This window comes from Podarcis melisellensis (genome assembly GCF_964234715.1).
Source record: "Podarcis melisellensis genome assembly, chromosome: 4".
Classification (NCBI taxonomy): Eukaryota; Metazoa; Chordata; class Lepidosauria; order Squamata; family Lacertidae; genus Podarcis; species Podarcis melisellensis.
The window spans coordinates 52957447-52971872 of NC_138531.1; the positions used below are offsets into that span (position 1 = coordinate 52957447).

The window sequence follows — 14426 nt, forward strand, 5'->3', positions numbered from 1 at the left end:
CTTCCTTTAAGCACACTTTCTTCTCTCGGCGCTTTGCAAAGCAGGACACAGTACTCGGAACATGAAGCTGCATTCCCCGAAACCTTACGATCCCAAGAAAAAAATAATGTTCCTTCTCGCATCCCAAGCTCGCACGTGCCGCCCTCCACGCAAACTTACGGTTTTCCGCCTTGCCTCTTTCCGCCCCGCCCACTCGGGTGGCTAGTTCTGCAGAAACTACGATTCCCAGAAAGCCTTGCGCCTGCGTGCCCGGAGCCGAGACCTTGCGCCTGCGCTCCTCTCGTCTCGAGGACGGGGAAGGGCCCGGCTTGACCTACAGGAGGAGAAGATGGCTGCTGCAGCAGGGTTGGCTCAGAAGGTGAGCAACGAAGCCTTGGGAAGGAAGAGGGGGTTCTGCTGGGGGCAGGTCTCTTACCTGAGGATGCTTCACTTGGCTTCCGAGACTGAAGCCTGGAGGCTTTGGGAGAAGGAGGAAGAGGAGGAGAGGGGAAAGTCTTAAACCCAAGTGGCCCCAAGAGGACTTGGAGGGTTTCCGGGGCTGCTGTCTGCAGCCTGGGCTTCCCTTGATGCCAGAGATAAGGAAGGAAGCTCAGCAAGCCAGGCTCCTCTGCTGCGTCCTCCTGCCACTGAAACCTAGTAAGGGGCCTGACTCTTGAGTCAAACCATTGGCCTATCTAGAGCATGCATCCCCAAACTTGGCCCTCCAGATGTTTTGGGACTACAACTCCCATTATCCCTAGTTAACAGGACCAGTGGTCAGGGATGATGGGAATTGTAGTCCCAAAACATCAGGAGGGCCGAGTTTGGGGGTGCCTGATCTAGAGTACTACTACTACTAATTTATTACTTACACCCCACTCATTTGGCTGGGTTTCCCCAGCCATTCTGGGGGGCTTCCAACAGGAGATTAAAAATACATTAAAACATAAATCATTAAAAAAACTTCCCTAAACAGGGCTGCCTTCAGATGCCTTATAAATGTCAGATAGTTGTTTATTTCCTTGACATCTGGTAGGAGGGTGTTCCACAGGGCAGGAGCCACTACCGAGAAGGCCCTCTGCCTGGTTCCCTTTAACCTTCTTGCAGGGAGGGAACCGCCAGAAGGCCCTCAGAGCTGGACCTCAGTGTCCGGGCAGAACGATGGAGGTGGAGATGCTCCTTCAGGTATACTGGACCGAGGCCGTTTAGGGCTTTAAAGGCCAACACTTTGAATTGTGCTCAGAAACATACTGGGAGCCAATGTAGTAGGACTTTCAAGACTTCTTTCAGGACTGGCTTTGACCAGGGTTTTGGGTAGGGGTCTCTCCCAGCCCAACTGGAGATGCTGGGACCGTCTCCATAAAAGAGATGTGCTGCCATACTGACCTGTGGCCCGTTGGTCCTGTTTGGTTTGCCTCCTTGGATCTTGCCCCAGCCCTGACCTCTCCTCTGTAGTTCATGGTAGATACCGTATTTTTCGCCCCATAGGACGCACTTTTTCCCCTCCAAAACTGAAAGGGAAATGTGTGTGCGTCCTATGGGGCGAATGCAGGCTTTCGCTGAAGCCTGGAGAGCGAGAGGCATCGGTGCGCACCGACCCCTCTCGCTCTCCAGGCTTCAGGAAGCTATCCACAAGCCTTGCAAGCCCGGCGTGAGTTCCCGCGGGCTCACAAGGCTTGCGGGCAGCAGTCTGCAGCCCCGGCGAGTGTCTGCAAGTGGCAGCCTGTTGCCCAAAGCACAGGGAGCCCTCCGGAGGGCTCCCCGTGCTTCGGGCGAGTGTCTGCAAGGCTTGGGGCGGCAGCTGCGGCTGGGGGGGAAATAATTTTTTTTTATTCATTTCCCCCCCCCCCAAAAAAACGAGGTGCGTCCTATGGGCCGGTGCGCCCTATAGGACGAAAAATACGGTAAGCATAGGGTTCTGGTGTGGTTTCTTGCCTACCAAAAGATGAAAGCAACACAAGAAACGCTTGGGAAGGAGCAGGGTGGATTTGATTTAAATCAAATCAATTTAAATCACTAGTCAGTAAGCCTTGATTTAAATCATTTTTTTACAGAAAGACATTCTTGCTGGTATAATCTTAATATTTACAACCAGATGAAGGTTTCATTTTGGAATAATAAATTTTCAAGAGTTTTTACATTTACATCAAAAATTACTGATTTGGTTATACTGCACTATTAGAAATACCTAAACAGATAATTATGAAATTATTGTGAGGTTTAATAAGTTAACTGTTTATATTTGGACAACTTTTCTGCTGTACAGTTCATTATTGGAAGGAGAAAAATAATAATTTCCTTAATAACAATTTAAACAATTTATTTAACTAAAACAATAACATTATAGCAATGTATCCATGTTTATTAACTCATGTGGTTAAATAGTTTTAAAAAAAAAGACCTTAGGAGTTTCACCACACATGAAAAACTTAAAACAAATCCTTATTTCCTGATGAATAGCCTTTTGACTATAATGTAACTTAAATAGAAAACTATATTTAGAAAGATTTTTCCTCCAAAAGCATTTTCTTTTAAAAATCCAATTTAAATTAAAAAAATCCATTTATGACTAATGTTGGATTTCACTAGTTTTTAAAATAATATAATGTAAATGACAACTTTTTCTTACTGTAGGTGCGCCACTTCAGCACCTCCCTAATCAGGCCAGCATCAAAACTGGTACAGGTAAGTTTATTTATTTATTTTACAAAACTGTGCAGATTAATTGCACCAAGTTGCAGGTGGCAAGTGTACAGGAGCAACCTGATAAGAACCTGAAAATGTTTACCAGGAAAGAGGCTCAATTGCAGTTAGGGTGATTTACTTCCAATTAAAGATCAGGGTTCTAGATAAATATATCTAGATTGCAGAATGCAGGGCCTTGTGTGCCACTTAAACTAGTGTCAATGTCCATATTTATAGCTAGCAATCATGTAGAATCTAACCTCAATATGATAGATGCAAGCTTTATAATGTGGCCAGTCACAATTGAAAATCAGCTCTCAGGGTCTGTGGCTGCAGCTGCTATGTAGTGTGTTTAATGAACCATCTTATGCCTCTGCACTGTCTTACTGACCAATTTCCCGTGGATCAGCTAGCACCTGTCAGTTTCTGGGATTCCTGGGAAGGCTAGGGGTTTGGATGAATCTTGGTTTCATCTGCTGGATTTCTCTTATGCCCTTAAGCAAGAGTACAAATTGGCAAATACTTAACACAAATTAGTTATGCCTTAATATTAAGAGTTCCTAAGTATGCATTTTTATTTTGTTAAAACACAGCAATGGACCATGGGAATTTTGTTTTGTTTGTTTTTTTAAAAAAATTCTGGCATTACATCTATCACTCCCTCTATTAGCAGTGCTGGCAGGGTGGGGTGCCAATCCTTATGACAATCTTTACACAATCTTTATGCCAATCTTTACAAAGCACCACTGATGTACAAGAGGAAAGTATTGCCATCCCTGGGAGAACTCAGAAGTTGACAGAAATACTCACAAAAAAAATTGAAATTAATTTAAGGGAGAACCCCACTCCCCACAAAAAGGGCCCATTGAGGAATGAGTATGCTTCCTAGGCAATGGATCGTTGAGAATAAATTGAAATAGACAGTTTTGTCTTGTGCATTAATTTTTATACCTTGTATTTTTTTCCTCTGAAGCCACCAATTCAAGTATTTGGGCTGGAAGGTCGATATGCCACTGCGCTCTACTCTGCTGCTTCTAAGCAGAAGAAGTTGGACCAGGTTGAGAAAGAGCTGACTCGAGTTCTGGTAATGTGATTTTATATCGTCCTATTGCACACCACTTAGCATCCATTTCCACTGCAGATGCTGATGCAAGTCCTTTTTTTATTTATGCTTTTCTCCGTGATTTGTTATATTAAGTTAAAAGGGCAACTTAAATACCTTTATGTTGCATTATAGTTATGTTGCTTTGACTAGAAGCAAATATGATTTTGACCAAGAGATGCTTTTCTTGTTCCAAATCCAGACACTTCTGAAGGACCCTAAATTATCTATCGTTGTCATGAATCCTCACGTAAAGAGTGCAGTAAAGCAGAAGACCGTGAATGACATTTTAGCTAAAGAGAAAATGTCACCTGTCACTGTCAACTTTATCAGTAAGTAGTAGCAGTCTCTCTGTGGATGAACACAGTAAAGTGGGTTGAGTTTCACAAATGGGCTTCGAATAATAGGACTGTAATATTGTAAACACAGTTTAAATTGGAAGGAGATTTTCTTTGTCATTTGGCACTGTTTCATTACACTTTTAGTACAGTTTGAATGTACATAATGTAACACCTGCTCAATCTTTCCCCAAGATTTGCTTGCTGAAAATGGTCGCTTGAAAAACACGCCAGGTGTAATTTCTGCATTTGCTAAGATTATGAGTGCATTCCGCGGAGAAGTTTTATGCTCCGTAACCACTGCTCAGGTAAGCAAATGGCGTGCAAAACTTCATTTAGAGGTTTTGCGGTCTTCAGGGTTTCTTAGTCTAAAGCCACCTTCCCGAGCCTGATGTTCTCCAGATGTTTTGGAGTACTACTTTCATCCTTCTCATTGACCAGGAAGATGGAGCTTGTAGTCTTAGCATCACCTACAGGACCACAGTCTGACCTATAGTGTAAAGAAGTTGGGGAAGGGTTATATTTGCAAAATGAATGGTACTTTGTTTACTAGCACTTAACATATGTCTGCAAAAGGGTTATTGGAACTTCAATATTCATGTCACATTGAACTGTTGCAAGCACTTGTTCCTCTTCTGACTTTAGCCCAGCCAAGTATTCTTAAATTCATCTCTACAAATAGCTAGCCAACAGTTTTTCCTGTTCACTTTATATGCTCTCTTAATTTTAGGTGGCAAAATGTTCATATTCTGAGACAGGACCAACATCTTGCTTTTTTGGTAATAACCGAGGACAACGCTATATAACACTTGGATTAGTCATTAATTAGTACTCCTGTTTTCAGCATTTTTTTCAACATTTTCTAGCGTTCTAGATCCTCTAAACAATTCTGCCACTCCATTCCTTAGAGCTTTCCTAGTTTTCCACTCTTGTTCTCTGCAGTGGAGAGGGCCACAAAATGAGACAAGGGAAGAAGTCCTCTTATTTTTTGCCTCGCTTGTAGCATTGGGATTTGTGAAAATCTCTTAGCCAAGTTTAAAAACAAAAACAAAACCATACTGCAGCCTAACTTTAATGTTACTCCAGACCCTATACTGAAAACATTGTGAGTGCATGGTACATCTTAAAACCTTTTTTACTCAGAAGATGTCACAGATTAAAACACATATTGCAGACATTTTGACTCCTAAAAAGTGAATTTCAGTTAACTTGTGTAAAATATCCAATTGCTATTTACTAAGCCAAGCAAGAATGCTGCCACTTTCTGTTTCCAAGCAGAAAAATGCCACAACCTTATTATATTGTATGTCAGTCATGGGGACTGATTGTTTATCTTTCTGTTACATCATTGCTTGTTGACTTTCTGAAGCTTTCTGTTTTTGTCTCAATACGTTAAGCCCTTGGATGAAGCTAATCTTACGGAGTTGAAGGCAGCTTTGAATGGCTTCTTAGCTAAAGGAGAAATACTGAAACTGGAGATAAAGGTATGGTTACAGCTATGTAAAACAGAACACTCTCTAATAAATTAAAAGTGACTAAGAAGGGCCATCTCAACAATCTATAAGAACTTCCCCATCGGCCATGGAAAGCTTCCCTTAAAGGAAAATACATCCTCTTCCAGATGTGGATAATGCGTATTGGGCAGCCTAGCTGTCCAAGCTTATCATAAGCCCAGGGATGAGGTATCTTTATGACTTGGCAGGTCAAATCACTCTGTTCCCACTCTCTTATGTCAACATTGGCAGGCGGGCTAACTAACCTCTCGGTCACCTGACCATTATTCTACTGTGTCTTCTGCAGGGAATACCTGTACGGCTGAGTTCCCTACAGGGAGCTTTGATGTACAGCAGATCCAGCCACATCTCTTTATCTGCCCCACATCGGCCATCACTTATTATGTGTGGAGCAGATGGGCATGACTTGAGGAAAGAGCTTCATGGACCAAATTTGGCCTGATGGCTGGAGCTTCCCCATTGCTCTCATAAACCATAGGGACTTGGCCCTGAATCAAGGCTGCTGGCTTGCTGTAGCCACTGGTTTCAAACAGGCGCCCAAAGAAATGTCTTCCTTTGGTCTGTTGGCTGTTCAATTGCTTTAGACTTAGAATAGCCAATTCAATTGGAAGCAACAAGCAAATCTACCCCCCCCCCGCCCCCCAAAAAACCCATAGGGACAAAGAGGCATAAGAGCCATAGGGTGGAATCTAATGTAGCGCTAATCGTAATCGTATTATTTCTTCTGATCTCTGAAAACTTAAACATTGACAACAGAGGTATCAGTAAAAAAAACCATTATATTATCCTGTCTTGTGCAGGATAAGAACCGTTCCTTAGCCAAACATAATGAGTTTTGGCCCAAGCAGCCTACAAAAATACTTCTTTGCAAAGGAACTTGAACATATGTCTAACACGATTGATTTGTCAAGATCTAAACCCAAGCATTGTAGTCTTTTATGTTATCATGTAGCCCATTATTCTTACTAGGGAATTCTAATTAGGAATCTTTGTTTCCCCCCTAGACTGACCCAACAATCTTGGGTGGAATGGTTGTCAGCATTGGAGAGAAATTCGTTGACATGTCGACAAAGACCAAGATTCAGAAACTAAGCAAGATCATGAGAGAGACTGTCTAAACTTCTTGAGATGCTTCCTCCTCCTGCAAAAAACCTAGTCAGCTGTATGATGAAAACAATAAAAATGGTTCTCCTTAAGCAGTTGTTGTTGGTGCTTCAGTGTTTGGATTTGGTAGTTTGAAATGGATCAATATTTAGTGTTCCTTTGCCTTTAAGTCACCATCTCAGTACCTTTTTGCAAGAATTATTCCTTTATCATAGGTTTGCTATTAAGTGCTAGTGACTGCAAAATTGGCAGTTGCAATCATATTGAAATTTCTTTCTTGGTTTTGACAAATGTTTGTGAGTGATCGACTCCCCCTGAAACTGACTGATGCTCTTATGGTCCAGCATACTTTTAAAATGGCACTTTTGAATGATTAAACAAATATTTGATTATGAACGTTACGTGTGGAATCTTTCCAAAGGAATGGCTTACGTGACCTTATTTTTACTCATTAATGTTAAAGCACTAAATGGACTCTGTTGCTGGCCATTCATCTGTTCAAATATAAATGCAGTGCCAGGGGTAATAATTTGCATGCAGATTACACAGCTTAACGATATTGACATGGCATAACCTCCTATTGGAAGGCTAGTGTCCAGATGAAGGGAAGTAATAGTACCGTTCTATTCTGCCTCGGTCAGACTACACCTGGAGTCCTGTGTCAAGTCCTGGGTGCCACAATTTAAGAAGGATATTGATAAGCTGGAATGTGTGCAGAGGAGGGCAACCAAAATGATCAAAGGTATGGAAACCAAGCCTTGAGGGAACTGGGTTTGTTTAGCCTGGAAAAGAGGCGACTGAGAGGAGATATGATAGCCATCTTCAAATATATCAAGGACTGTCACATGAAAGATACAGGAAGCTTCTTTTAACCTACTCCAGAGGGTAGGACCCGCACCAATGGCTTAAAGTCGCAAGAAAAGATCTTTAAACTAAACATGAGGAAGACCTTTCTGTTCAGCAGCGGAAGAGTCTCCCTCAGAAGGTGGTGGACTCTCCTTCCTTGGAGGTTTTTAAGCAGAGGTTGGATGGTCATCTGCCATGGATGCTTTAGCTGAGATTCCTTCATTGCAGGGGGTTGGACTAGATGACCCTGGGTGTCCCTTCCAGCTCTACAGTTCTGTGATTTTATATTGGAACCTTATTTATGCAGACTGATAAGGACCCATGTTTGTGGAACGTAATTTTTTAAGGGTGCTGAGATCTGTGTAGAGTGACTGGAATTACTGTTAATAGGCTGAAGTTAAGAGTTCTGCAGAATATTACAAAAACTGGGGTCAAGACTGGATCTACGATTTGTCTTTCCAAGGTTGTAGAATCTTAGAGCTGGAAGGGTCATCTAGTCCAGCCCCCTGCAATGCAGGAATCTCAGCTGAAGCAACCATGACAGATGGCCATCCAACCTCTGCTTAAAAACCTCCAAGGAAGGAGAGTCCACCACCTCCCGAGGGAGACTTTTCCATGGTTTAACAGCTCTTACTGTCAGAAAATTTTTCTGTATGTCTATTACTCTTAAGTGCTTAATTCCCTAACGCTTCTGTTTTCCTTTTAAACCTGGAATTAATATTTTCTTTTGCAGTTAAAAAATGGCAAGAGCGGTTTTGAAAGGAGCTTGGCAAAACAATTATCTCAGGGGTGAAAAATCTACAGTCCTCTGGGTGGTGTTGGACTACAAGTCCTATCTTATCTGACCGTTTGTCATGCTGGCTGAGGCTGCTGGGAATTGGACTAGAATTCCCAACAGCCCCAGCCAGCATGGCAAATGGTCAGATAAGATAGGACTTGCAGTCCAACACCACCCAGAGGACCGTAGATTCTTCACTCCTGAGATAACGTCTGGAAGGCCACAAATTCCCCACCCCTAGAATATACTATCAGGGTTGTTATATAGGCAATCCCTTTCTTCCTCTTCGAGTCCCCCAGCTTCTCCAAAGACAGATAACACTGGTCAACAACAAATTTGTCTGCGTTTTTTCAGTTGATTTAGGACGAATCTGATGCGCTGAATCCAAAAATCACATTGGTTTTGCTGAATCAGGTCAAGTTTTTGAGCTATGGCCACATGTCATTTTTTTACGTTTTTGTTCTCATGTACGCTTGTGTGGAGCATTTTAGAAGAAGTTGGTGGGGGGGTAAAATGCCATGTCGAATAATTGTTTTGATTGGAAATGATTATTTTAATGACAAGAAGTATTCAGGTCCTATAGTTCTGGGTGATTATGTCGAAAAGGGATCAGTTTGAAGTCATAAAACCTCAAAATCTTCCATAAATTGGTGCAGCAAAGCATAAAGTTGGGGGATCAAAACTAAGTTAATGGGGCAGCCGCCCCACAAAGTATCCTGATCTTCAATCAGCCCGTCGTCCTGTAGCTCATTGTGATTAAATTCCACTGCCTATCTTCGGAGAACTTCCTGACATTAGTGACAAAGATGCCTCCAGTGTTGAAGGACATGAAGAAGAAGTAGTGGTTCTTGAAGATGATGCTCCACATCCATTTTCACAAAAGGAGTTGAATGATCTAGTTCGCGACCTCAGCTTGTCAAAGGACTCTGCCGACCTGTTGGCATCCAGATTGAAGGAAAAAAACCTCCTCTCTGACAGTGCTCGCATCAGCTTCTTCCGCAACGCATCAAGAGTACCTCCGTTTTCTCGGAAGAGAAGGACTTGGTGTACTGTGCAGATATTGCGCAGCTTCTGCTCAAGCTTGGAGTGCCACAGTACGAACCCAAAGATTGGAGACTGTTCATTGACAGCAGCAAGCGATCACTGAAATGTGTTCTGCTACACAACGGCAACCAGTTTGCCTCTATACCCCTGGCTCACTTGAGTACACTGAAGGAGAACTATGAAGCGGTGAAGTATGTGCTGGAGAAAGTTGGTTATGATCAGCATAAGGAGTTTGTGTTGACCTGAAGATGGTGAACTTTTTGTTGGGACAACAGTCTGGCTTCACCAAGTACCCATGTTTTCTGTGCATTTGGGATAGTAGGGACCGTGCTCAGCATTACATGAAGAAGGACTGGCCTGTGCGGGAGGAATTTATGCCTTGCAAAGAAAGGAACGTCATCAACGACCCTCTGGTGGACAGAGACAGAATACTCTTCCCACCGCTGCACATCAAGCTCGGCTTAATCAAGCAGTTCACCAAGACTCTGGACAAGGATGGTGACTGCTTCACTTACTTGTGCCAGGCTTTTCCAGGATTGACCATGGAGAAGTTGAAAGCTGGCATCTTTGACGGTCCTCGGATCCGTCAGCTCATCAGAGATCCAGAGCTCGGAAAGTCAATGAACGAAGTGGAACTGGAAGCGTGGAAGGCATTTGTTCTGGTAGTGAAGAACTTTCTTGGCAACAATAAGGCCAGAAACTACGCAGAACTTGTCAACAACATGCTGACTGCTTTCAGAAACCTGGGCTGCAACATGAGCGTCAAGATGCACTACCTATTTTCACATATGGACCGATTTCCTGAGAACCTGGGTTCAATGAGTGATGAGCAGGGGGAGAGATTCCATCAGGACATGAAAGAGATGGAGACCAGGTATCAGGGTTGCTGCGACGGAGCCATGATGGCTGACTACTGTTGGACTCTGAAGAGAGACCTCCCTGCCGCTGAGCATTCCAGGAGTTCCAAGAAACGGAAGTTCAAGCCCTGAAGTTTGAAAAATGGTGACGCAACATGCAATTTATGTGTACTTACCTTTATCAATGCCCACCATTCAGTTTACAGTAAACCTGACCTGATGGAGAGAAACGGATGCCATTTCCTGATTCAGCAGTGCAAAAATACCCTAAATCAGTTGTAGAAATCTAGACAACATTCAAAAAGTAAAAAAATTGTTGCCCAGTGTAATTCATGTTCACCTCAGGGAGTATTGTCCCGCATTTTTTCACAGTCTTAATGATAGGATTCTTCCCACATTATGATTATTTTTGTATCTATAAAAATACAGTAACACTCATCTTTATTACAACTCTGAGTAAAATTAGCCCAGCCAAAGAAGGTTAGAACGATGACATTTAATATTTTTCTGCCACTAAAGGATTTGTACCTTTTTTCCTCTACCACAACAATGTGTTATTTTCATATACATTATATTTCATAAAATGTTTTGATATGGAAAAAGGAAATCATGGGTTTAGTTCTATTTACATAGTTTTAATTGAAACATTTTTGTACCAACATTGAAAAATAGAAACTTAAAAGTTTTTTTTTTAATTGTGTTTTCAACCAGTCAGTGGTAAACAATTGCATGCCTGTTAAGTTAAACTTCCTCTAAAACTTGGTCATTTGAAAGTTTCTAACTAAAGTGTGTTTCTCTGTTCCAAAAAATACATAAGTATGTCATTTCTGATACAAAATTCTACACTATCTTCAATAAATAAATAATAAAGCGATTCTTAAAAGTATGAAATGTAAACTTTTTCGTCCCTCCAACATACAGGATTTTTTAAAAAATAATTGCTGAAAATAATACAGTGGTCTCCTTGGAAATAATAGTACACAGACACTTTCAAGCACAGTTTACACTTATCACCAGACCTTAGCTACCTATCAAGTATAAAGCTATCCTAATTTCCTAATGGAAATCATAAAATTTTGCTGTGCTAGAGAACACCATCTCCACAGGAAACATGGAAACTGATACCAAAAACAACATGCAAAGAACAGTAAAGCCAACACGTTTCACAAGAACATTGACATGCTAACAGAACAGTCAACACCTCCCATTCTTAAAGTCCTTACAAAAATACCCATTTTTGCATGATCCTTGGGTAACAAACTGAAGAACTGGAAACACAAAGAATGAATGTGCCTGGTGCTGAAATGAACTCACTCGCAAAATTCCACCACTAACATTGTCCCTAGTTCAGCAAAGTTCTCAAGAACATCCTTCTCTTGTTTGAATAACTTTGCTGAATCAAGGTTGTCCTATGTGGGTCACTGTGAGAGTGAATCCTTACATCTGCAACATAGCAATAAATCCCTTTGCAAAAACTTGTGACACCCAATGTTGAAACTGAAATTTTTTTAGTGAACCACTTTTGCAGTTAACACTTCGTTGAGCTACAGTATGCTACCACCCTGATTTCAAAACCATGGTGTCAAATTTATTTAGGCACAGTACTATTTTCAATAAATTAAGTCCCTTCTGACTGCTGCTAGCCTCAGCTTTCCTGAGCTAGAGCAGCTGTTTTCTTGTCACTGCCTTTGCGCAATTGAGCAGCAGTTTAATCACGTTTAAATGGTACAGTAGAACACACAGAACGACTCTGCCAAACCTTGGTCTACAATTATTTACAACCCCATTGAAATGTAACCACAAAAAGCATTGATGTGTGGATACACAGTACTCCATTTGGGTGCAAGACACCCCAATGGGAAGCAGCAGGGATCAGGTCCCATTTATATTCTTCCTAAACAGGGGGTACGCTTTGAATTCCTGGTCCCTTGACTGGGAATCCACCTAATATTTGCTGCTTCCTAATAAATACTTGGAAAAACCAACCTTCCACTCATTGAGAGCCTTCCAGATTATGGGCAACTGCCATTTAAATTTCAACTTGGAATAGTCTTTTCTTCTTCTCCCCCACCCCTTTTATTTTTCAAAAACAGATTCAAAGATCACCATAAATTTCTTAAAAGAAACCCAAATATCTTACATGGCAAGAATTCATTCATGTCATAGGTATTTACTATATAAATATATTCACATTATGTTTATACACCACTCTGTGGGGCAATAGGCACAACATTTCCAGGGGTAATTTACAGAAAGTCTGCAAAGACATGTCAGTGCCACCCTCTCTTGTTGACACCACATACTGCAGTACCCAGAAAAATGTGCAGTGTTTTAGCACGGGCTACAGCTCTGTTTTTCTAGAAATCCTGAAAGCTACAGCAGAAGTTCCACAGAAAATAAAACAAACAAAAAATCCCCCAAAGTTACATTTTCCTCACAAACTTGGAATTCAATTTTCTGCAAGGATTATCCGGCTACAAAGAGTTGTGTGGCATTGATAAGTATTTTGTTTCATATAAAAGGTCTGAGGATTCCTAGACAGATTTTGTAGGCGCCTATTGCAGTGTTTTCAGGTTAGAAGAAGCGTCTTCCTTTTTTAAGGTTCATCGAACAGCTGCAGATCCAGTCGGACAACTATCTCTCCTGTTGGAACTTCATGCAAGAGAAGACACTTTGTCACTGGTCCCTTTGAGCCCTGGTCCTTCTTAATGTCTGCTACTCGGATTTCTGTTCGGCCTAAAAAGTCTGAAACAGAAAACATACATAATGGTTAGAAATTACATATTCCCTGCTCCCATGAAGAACCACCTCTGGCAAGATGTTAATTCAGAAACGGCATGAGCAAACCAAAAACAGAAGCAGAAAATCTTGCTACGCATGCAGCAGTTTTATAATCTGTCAGTGGAGATTTTCAGTTTCATTTCACTGGTGTTCTAGTGCTAGAGAAGAAGGGGCAGGGGACATAAACCTGCAGCAAAACCTTCAAACTAAACAATTAATTGAAGCAGTCAGTGAGGATAGAGGCAACAGGAACAAGAAAATGAATATTGATAGAAAAAGGGATGGAAACAGGAGATGGGGAGTTCCTCTGCTACGTGCAGGCCAGAGCAAAAAACTGAGCAGGAAACAATCATGTACAGTGGTATCTCGGGTTACATACGCTTCAGGTTACATACGTTTCAGGTTACATACGCCTCAGGTTACAGACTCCGCTAACCCAGAAATAGTGATTCAGGTTAAGAACTTTGCTTCAGGATAAGAACAGAAATCGTGCTCCGGCGGCACAGCAGCAGCAGGAGGCCCCATTAGCTAAAGTGGTGCTTCAGGTTAAGAACCGTTTCAGGTTAAGAACGGACCTCCAGAACGAATTAAGTACTTAACCCGAGGTACCACTGTACTGTAAAAAGGTAAATGGACCCCTGACCATTAGGTCCAGTCGTGACCAACTCTGGGGTTGCGGCACTCATCTTGCTTTATTGGCCGAGAGAGCCGACGTACAGCTTCCGGGTCATGTGGCCAGCATGACTAAGCCACTTCTGGCGAACCAGAGCAGCGCACAAAAATGCCGCTTACCTTCCCGCCGGAGTGGTACCTATTTACCTACTTGCACTTTGACATGCTTTCGAACTGCTAGGTTGGCAGGAGCAGGGACCGAGCAACAGGAGCTCACCCCGTCACGGGGATTCGAACCGCCGACCTTCTGATTGTCAAGTCCTAGGCTCTGTGGTTTAACCCACAGCGCCACCCGTGTCCCCAATCATGTACTGTCTCTAGGAGTTTTTTTCACTCCTGCCTAGAGACCAAGGTGGAGCCTGAGCCCACACACACGGACCTCGGCAGAGGGACAGCAAAAATGAGATACCCTAAGTTGTCGTACACTCACATAGACGTGTACATAACCAAAAGACCAAGCTCAGAAGCAAGAGTGTCACTTACCATCTGGTGAGAACTGATCCCTCTCAAACACTGTTATGCAAAGAACATCCTGTTCCAAATCTTTGATAAAGAACTGGCAGTTAGAATTCCACTTGGGGTTCAGTGTGTCCTGTATAGTCTTGGTAATATGACACTGAGAGCCCATCGTCACTTCACAATATGGGTTACTCTTTCCTGAAAGCAGAAGGCAAGTAGATGCACAGCCGTGATCAAACATTTGCAGACACAAATTTGGTAACTTGC

At 42.3% G+C, this 14426-nt stretch overlaps 2 protein-coding genes across 4 annotated transcripts in view; one reads left to right on the forward strand and one right to left on the reverse strand.

The window, feature by feature from the left end:
• Positions 1-223: 223 nt before the first annotated feature.
• On the forward strand, positions 224-6814 carry ATP5PO (ATP synthase peripheral stalk subunit OSCP). Its single transcript, XM_081908805.1, has 7 exons — positions 224-358; positions 2614-2664; positions 3638-3748; positions 3969-4098; positions 4300-4412; positions 5502-5588; positions 6623-6814. Exons 1-7 carry the CDS (start codon positions 329-331, stop codon positions 6734-6736), a joined length of 636 nt encoding a protein of 211 aa, XP_081764931.1. The 5' UTR covers positions 224-328; the 3' UTR covers positions 6737-6814.
• A 3914-nt stretch (positions 6815-10728) lies between these two features.
• Positions 10729-14426, reverse strand: part of ITSN1 (intersectin 1) — a 91524-nt gene continuing 87826 nt past the window's right edge. For all 3 annotated transcript variants that reach the window (XM_081908719.1, XM_081908717.1, XM_081908718.1), the window contains exons 38-39: positions 14184-14357; positions 10729-12992 (exon numbers count right to left, since the gene is read on the reverse strand). In XM_081908719.1, coding sequence (XP_081764845.1) covers positions 12844-12992; positions 14184-14357 — 323 coding nt within the window. In that variant the 3' untranslated portion in view covers positions 10729-12843. The remainder of the gene's footprint in view (positions 12993-14183; positions 14358-14426) is intronic.

Bases quoted from the DNA above. Each gene is read 5' to 3' on its own strand.
- ATP5PO (XM_081908805.1), top strand. From the start codon at position 329: ATGGCTGCTGCAGCAGGGTTGGCTCAGAAG. The intron at 2,665-3,637 runs GTAAGTTTATTT...TTTCCTCTGAAG, and splicing joins CAGCATCAAAACTGGTACAG to CCACCAATTCAAGTATTTGG. The intron at 5,589-6,622 runs GTATGGTTACAG...TTTCCCCCCTAG, and splicing joins TACTGAAACTGGAGATAAAG to ACTGACCCAACAATCTTGGG.